The sequence below is a fragment of the Balaenoptera physalus genome (assembly GCF_965194825.1).
Source record: "Balaenoptera physalus genome assembly, chromosome: 18".
Taxonomy (NCBI): domain Eukaryota; kingdom Metazoa; phylum Chordata; class Mammalia; order Artiodactyla; family Balaenopteridae; genus Balaenoptera; species Balaenoptera physalus.
Genome location: NC_138899.1, coordinates 48,593,523 through 48,601,691, shown reverse-complemented (window position 1 = coordinate 48,601,691; position 8,169 = coordinate 48,593,523). Strand labels below are relative to the sequence as shown.

General features: G+C 40.8%; 1 protein-coding gene across 4 annotated transcripts in view; it reads right to left on the bottom strand.

Annotated features, from left to right (window-relative positions):
• DIAPH3 (diaphanous related formin 3) overlaps window positions 1-7,924 on the bottom strand; it is a 569,365-nt gene extending 561,441 nt beyond the window's left edge. For 2 of the 4 annotated variants that reach the window (XM_082435807.1, XM_082435808.1), the window contains exon 1: window positions 7,460-7,922. In XM_082435807.1, coding sequence (XP_082291933.1) covers window positions 7,460-7,639 — 180 coding nt within the window. In that variant the 5' untranslated portion in view covers window positions 7,640-7,922. Of the gene's footprint in view, window positions 1-7,459 lie in introns of all 4 variants that reach the window. The other 2 variants (XM_082435809.1, XM_082435810.1) reach the window with 2 other exon arrangements.
• Window positions 7,925-8,169: the final 245 nt, after the last annotated feature.

Here is an 8,169-nt window from a genome sequence, read left to right as displayed (position 1 = left end):
GAACGATATACCCAAAGCTATGGAAAGTTAAATTTCAAGAGAAAAATGAATATAGAGGCTGGTGGTCTTGGCTCCAATTCTTTCTGCTCTTTTTCAACAGTCTCATATAATTTACTAAAAAAAAAAAAAAAATTTACATATGGCTCTTTTCTTTTTATCATAAGAGTTCATTACTTCACCCAGAACCTCAAGTCCAGACCTTGTGAAAAAAACAGGGATGTTAGATAACAGGCCTCCACCAACAGTGTGGAGCCAGATCTTTGGAGCCATCAGTCTGTGCTTAGCCTCCTCAGCTCCGGAATTCCATTTCTATCCAAGAGTCAAGTTGACAAAAAGGAAAACAGCAAACCTCACACATATCTTTCCACTATTAAATCCAACAATGATGACTTAATTTCAACAAAAATAATTATCAATCACATTAAATTAATGTTGTTAATTTAAATTTTATGGGTTTTATAGTTTTGTTTTGGATTTTATGTGTAAATCTGTTTTGTAAAAGAGCCATAAGCATAAAGAGTTATACTTGGTTTTATATCTGTACATAGATAAGTAACATTATTTTTACTATCACTCAATCCACAATGGAGTATCACAAGAATTTTTTTTCCTAAGTTTGAGGTCGTTTCCTTTGCAAGTTTCTTTTTGTAGGTTTCGTTGGTACCTAAGTTTCATAGTTGCGTAAAACTCGTTTTACAAATAAGAACATACCCCTCAGAAAGCTTCAGAAACTTGCTCTGACCTTTCAGCCATAAGAATCAGAAGTCTGCATCAATGCATATGTCACCTGACCTGCCAGGATAAGACCTGGGAACAGAATGCCTCCGCCTCAACATGAGGAAAAAGTCTGGTCCAATTAAGATTTCCCAGTATAAGAAAGTTATTCATATATCCAATGTAACATCCCCAATGCCCTAAAATCTAGACCAAAATTCTACTACTACTACTATTACTGCTAATGATGACAACAACAAACCTATCAATGGTAAATATTTAGAGGTTACAGTGCTGTTACGGGTCCTGTTCTCGGCCCATGACATTAACTTTTAATCTTCCCAACAACCCCATTTTACACATGAGGAAACAGGCACAGAGAGAGGCTAAATAACTCACCCAAGTTCACACAGCTAATATGTGACATAGCTGGAATTGAAGCCCTAAAAATGGTACAAGTCACTGCTCATAAACATTATTCATAATGCCTCTTCTACAAAAAACTGTGAGAAAGGTTGGCAGTGGGTCTTTTGAAGAATAAAATCTATGGCAAAGCATTTCCGAGTACTTTTCATTAATTAGATAGAAATTTGAATACTCCAGCACCAAAACTTAACTTACTGAAACTCTTAAATTCTCCTCTAAGTTAATAATGATTATGTGATTTGCTATTTGAGAAAATTACTCCCAATGGTAAGGTATTTCAATGCCACCCTCCTGCTATTGAGAGAAAGTTACCTTTGTAGATCCTGTTCAAAGAAAGCTCGTGCTTTGATCCTTAATATCTCATGAAGTTAAAGGTTATGCTTAATCTATATTTTATAGATCTAAAAGTCAAATTAGTTTCTGGGATAAACAAGCAGAGTGTGATGGTAAGCATATTCTGTAGCATTCATTTCATTCCTAGTTTGGAGGATACTATGTGCTGAGTTAAAGACAATTACGTTAGTGTAATACATAGCAGTTTTTTCTTGTATTATTCTGCAAGCATAAACAAGTTATACACAGGTTAATTTACATTCTATGTAAAAAGCCAATTTTAAATCCAATCTATAAGGCAATAAATATATAAAGATTCTAGGACACAGCAATAAAGTTATGCCATAAAGTAGAGTTAATTTAAGACAACAATAATAAAAGCATGACAAATTTTAGCATTCTACCAACTGCACAAAGGTGTTTCAGGTAACATCTGTTCAGAAGCAATTGTTACAAGACAGACTAGATGAGATGCAAGGTTTCACAGTGCGATAAATGTATGTCAGTTTGCTTCTTCATAATTAAAGACCCAAGTCTTTGAAAAAAGCAATTAAGCCTTGCTCTAAATCTAAGACAATTATCCCTGCTCCCACCCCTTTTTACTCACAAAGAAAAGATCCAGAGTGATCCAGAAGTAATAAATACCATATATTATCCATTTTCAGCAGCTAAATATACTCCCCAAAAGCCACTTGATATATTTTGTTTTCTTGATAAATCATCTATTAACAAACAAAAGTAAACTTATTTTTCCTGTTAGAAGGATAGAAGAAAAGAAAGTCTGGGATGATTCAGAGCAATTTACATTCAACGCTCTGTATCCGCAGGTTCTGAATCTGACTAGTCAACCAAACACAGATCAAAAATATTTGGGGAAAAAAAGTTCCAGACAGTTCCACAAAGCAAAACTTGAATTTGCCACACGCTAGCAACTATTTACATAGCATTTACATTGTATTTACAACTATATACATAGCATTTACATTGTATTAGGTATTATAAGTAATCTAGAAATGATTTACTGGATAATGTGCATAGGTTATATGCGAACACTATACCATTTTATGTAGGGGACTTGAGCATCCATGGATTTTAGTATCCAAGGAGGGTCCTGGAGCCAATCCCCCGTGGATACCGAAGGACGACTATACTTAGAAGACTGGACTGAATAAAGTGATTTTTACCTTATGAAGGTTTCAGTGCCTGCTAGGTTAGGTGGAATTTTGACATGAATAAAACTCAGGTGCCTAAAGCCTTCAACTAAGAACACCACCTCCAGTTCTTGACAGTGCAACTCTAGGACAACTGAGAGCATCACTTTAGCTGAGGACTCAATGAAGAAATAAATTCAAAAAGAGCACACAGAAATCACCAGTGTCATTATCATAGTTGCTTTATGATAATGATACAGCACAGCAAGATGAATGAAGCTTCTAGTCATTATTCCAGGAAACCAAACTGTGGTTATCTAATATTCGCTCAAATCACAAATCTTCCAAAATAAACGATACCACAGGAAGAGATTTAAATGAATCTGATGGTTCTCCTAAAACATACATTTATAAACTGTGAAACCAAAACTTTCAATGTGGTCATCCTCATAACTGCTGTTAGTTTCCCGTGGCTGCCGTAACAAATTACCACAAACCTGATGGCTTAAAACAGCAGAAATGTGTTCAACTGGGCTAAAATCAAGGTGTCAGCAGGGCCGATCTCCCGATATGGGAGAAGGGTTCCTTGCCTCTTCCAGTTTCTGATGGCTGCCAGCATTCTTCGGCATGTGGCTGCATCCCCAATCTCTGCCTTGTAGTCACCTCACCTTCTCCCTTTCTGTAGTCAAATCTTCCTCTGCCTCCTTCTCATAAGGAAGTGTGTTTGCATTTAGGGTCCACCCTGATAATCCAGGAAAATATCCCCATTTTTTAAAACTTAACTTAATCATGCCTGCAATGTCCTTTTTTTGTCATAAGGTAACATTCACATGTTCCAGGAATTAACGTGAATGTTAAGACGTGAATAACTTTGGGGGATCATTATTCAGCCTACCACACCTGCCTCCAAATAAGCCCAAGGAAATAAGGCAAGCAGGCACTATTCTCACGAAGCCCACTCCGATTTCAACTCTCAAGTTCCCAGTACAATAAGCAAAAGTTCTCCAACCTAATACCTCTTCCTACCTCACAATCTGCCTATAATCAGGAAATCACTAATTCTATATTCATTAAAGGCATTACTAACTACTGTTAATGGTTCCTGAATGAAAAAAGAAGCAGCAAAGCAGTAAAAGTAAAACTCGCACCAGCATGGGAGAGCAATACAGGATAGTGACTAAGGATGTGTACTCCGGAGCCAGCTTGCCTAGGTTCAAATCCCAGCCTCACCCACTGGCAGCTGTGCAACCAAAGGCAATTTAACCTCTGTACCTCAGTTTCCCCTTCTAGCAAACAAGGCTAATTAATACTATCTACCTCATAGGGTTGTTATAAGGATTAAAGCACTTGAAAGCTATGAAGCACCTAGAACAGTGCTCGGCTCCCTAAGGTTAACTGTCATTGCTAACAATGACCAAACACAGCAGACATACAGATATTAATGGACATGGTGAAAAACCTCTCACAACCCAAACTGATGGTACTGTAATGACATAACTGGACAATAACAATCTATACAATGGAAACCATGATTAGATAGATTCCAGATTTACACTAAAGTCTGTGAGAACTTAAAGGATATTCCTAATTGAAAAAGAAGAGCTACTCTTCCAGCTTGGATCATGGAATTTACTGGCCCCCTTTCAAAGGGCTGGCACACATCCTAGAGATGGAAACTTCTCCAGAAGCCACACGTCCTGCTCTCACTCTGGATCTGGTGGCCACCACTGTGCGTACTGTGTGTTTCTAATAGTGGGAGGTAAGAATGGAATGCCCAGAATCACTGACAGGCTTTTCACGACGAGTAAGAAACTGTTTTGTTTTGTTTTGTTCTAGAAGAGAAATAGGACTCGGATCCAGGTACTAACGGTGTGACCTAGGGCAGGTACAAGTTTAATGATCCTACTGAATTCTATTCCCCTTCACAGTCTTCACCCAGGTTCCTGCATTGTCCTTCCAGCCTCCACTGGTTGCAAGCCATCTCCCAGTAACTATCCCAGTACCTTAATACACACACACTGCTTGCCATATTCTCTGCTGAAACCAAGTTGGTTAGTTCGCAAGCAGCCCAAAAGAAGTTGATTCATTACGCAGCCAAACTATCCTACATTTATAATAGACAAACTTCTACTATTTACACACATCTATGGGGAGAAGTTCTATGCTAGAGATGTTTATACATAATTCAGAAGTAACCTGAGGCCCACAACCAAACATGCAGTAGAAAACAAGGATTTGTTTGTCTGCTTTATCCAGGTTCAAAGTAAAACAGGACTTCAGTGGGGACCAGAGCTCCTGCCTTCTTACACCAAGACAGGAGCCAGTGGCCAGGTTAGCCCTGAGTTCACTACCAGTTTGTAGCTTTGTGGTTGCAAACACCAAGTACCTACATTATCCCTACTCCTGTCCCATCACCAACCTGCATTACTTGTTCCAGTCAAAAGCAGCTGCCCCAGGCAACTACGTGACCTAATGACTAGGTGACCTGAAGAGATTCAGGCTAGCTAGCATCACTTCATCCCAAATCAAGAGAAAGCCAAGAACCAACTTGATGTCTGACAGTACAGCAGACTGAACAGCTGAACAATCATTTTTTGAGGCATTGCAGAGATCTCGTGAGGAAGAGGTGGTCTCCAAAGATCACCCTCCAACCCATTAACAAGTGTTACTGGAGTGGGACTGAGAACAGTGAGAAGTAGGCAGACTGGGAAGGGCTGCTCAGAAGGTAACCTGGAGATTGGGATACTGAGCCTAGGCCAGGACAGAGTTAGAGCTGAGCCGGGAACCCCAGGCCCTCTAAGAGCCCAGTTCAATAGGGAGGTGGCAACCCCAGGCTCCTGGTGGAAACAGACTCAGATCATCTCCAGAGAAAAGCCTCCCCAGTTAGGCCTCCTAGAAGACAGGTTAAGACAAAGCAATGAAATTATTGAATTTACAATTATTGAAATACAAAGTTTAACAAGTGCAGAGGGAGAGACCAAGATACCATGGGTGCAAGTCAATGTCAGACAGTCCAAAGATGCACATACCAGAACTGCCAAATAAAGACTAAAGAGTAAAGTAGGAATTGTCTAAAGAAATAAAAGAATAAGAAACAAGGAATATCAGGAATACAGTAATCAGGCAGATTTGAAAAAGAAACAAATGGAACTTACAGAAATAAAAAAATAATTGATAACGCACATATTCACAAGTTAAATAGATTAGACATAGCTGATAACAAAATTAGTGAAATGTAAAATACCAATAAATTACCATGTAAGCAAGAATCTAAATTAGTTTGCGAGATTACAAAGAATCCAAATTACTTCTAAATTAATTTAAAGTTTTGATTCAAATCAGACCCCTATCTAAAAACACACACAGTATTTTAGATGTTTATTAAATTTAAGGCTTAAAAGTGTCTTCAGACATTTTTTCATCTTTACAACATACCTAAGAAATGAAAAACAGCACAGACCCTAGAACTCACATCACCTGATACTTTTCTCAAGGAAACTAAACTTAAATATTATCTTAGGTTCTGTTTTCATGATCTCCGTGCTGCAATGAGTCACAGAAAATTACACTTCATGTATTCTGGAGCACAGAAGTCGGAGACAAAATGGAATGACAACATTAACCCAGAGAGTAAACTGTAAAAGGAAGAAAAGTCATTGCCCAGTGGATTCTTCTCATATGGGATAGAATCTTTCATTGCCAATCTAACCCTATCTTATTTATTCCTCAGCTCTGTCAAAATAACAATCAACAACATAGTTGATCCTTCTGCAAAATTTCACCATTCCTATGGCCATCTTGATACTTAATTTGTGTAATTAATCCATGTTGTCCCTCATTTTCAGTATTCTGATACATCTCTTAGCTCTGCTCTCAGTTTTATTCATCTATCATGTTTAATTGTTATATGTAGCTACTCACTCCTCCTCCAGAAGACTTTATTTCCTTAATTTGTGTATCCTGACTTACATTCCTAACAACTTTCATTTGTTCACAGAAGGCACATGCTGTGCTGTAAAATTTCACCTATGACTAAAATGTTTTTCCATATTCCTACGTAAAATGCAGGGGTTAGTATTAAATTTTCAATTCCACTGGTCTCACCCCAAATGTATCCACTCTCTATGTGATTAATTTGTGATTTATTTACACACACACAACAAAAACAATCTTCACTGTCTATTCTTTCACTAGTTGATGCCAACAGAAGGATTTACAAGGCGCTAATCATGACACTTCCTTTGACTGTTGAAGTGAGTAAGAGAAGCAACCAGAACAGCAGGTTTCAAATACTTAGACTTCTTTCCAAACTAAGCAAAACATTCTTTAGCAGTGACCACATGACCCGCCAATTTTTAAACGAGCTGTTTCAACTTGGAAAACCATTAATCTACTTTTAAAAATTCTTCTTTGGATTTAAATATTAAGCAGAAAAAGAAATACTATCACCTAAAAGTTCACTTTGATATATCTCATACCCTCAGATGCTGGGGGGGAAAGGAAAAGTTTAACTTAAAAAAATGCAAAGTCCATAGTCACGTCAATACTCAGACATTTGAACTGCTTCTCACGTCAGCCTTAAAAAATTTGGGGCAACACACTGATCAGGGTATTTGTCAAAGGATCCAAATAGAATTGGACCCTGCCGTCATAAATCTATGAAGAGATTGGCAGCTCTGACAATCTAGAACAAAATGTAGCCCCCAGTTAGGCCCTGTGGGCCCACCCACACTGTCAGTCAGGTCAGAGCTGAATGACATTGAAGGACCCGGGACCGAGCCGCAGCCTACCGGCACTGTGGGAGCTGCCCCACCCCAGCTTCAGGCCTAACTTACAAACTTAGGGCCTTTCTCTCCAGGCTCCTCGGGGCCTCCGGGCGGCGGAGGGTGCTGGGGGCCCTTCCTGCGCGGCATCTTGCTGTCCCGGCAGCTGCGGAACGAGGCGGAGGAGGGATAGGGAGCCCCGGCGGCCGAGCCCTGCGCCGCGGGGTGCAGCCGTGGCCGGTACCGATCCATGCTTCCCGGCAGCTCCGGGGGAGTAGGAGAGGAAAGAAGGCGGCAACTCTACAAGCCACAGGCGGGAGCCCAGGGGTCTGCGGCGCACTCGCCTTCCCGGTTCCGCCGCCCACGCCGCCAGTTGGGTTCAGCCCAACCGCTGCCTCCCGGGCCGCAGCCAACACATCCGAAAATTCCCGCCGCCGCTGACCGCACGGGACCCACCAATCCCACGCCGCAGCCAACACATCCGAAAATTCCCGCCGCCGCTGACCGCCCGGGACCCGCCAATCCCGCGCTGCGCGGTCAGTGACGCTCCCGGGAGCCGCCCCTTCCGGGCAAAGAGAAACGTGATTGGCTGTTCCGCCCGTTCCTTTCGCTGCTCAAGCTTCTGTTGGTCCAGGCAGCCCACCTTAAGGGGACTGGGTGGGATCGGGTTTGGGGAAGTGTGGAGGATTTATGGGCAAGTCTCTTGTCTGGGTGTATTTGGAATTTGGAGAATGGGTTCCTGCTAACCTGGGAGTCTGGCGAGACCCGCCCTACACCACCAT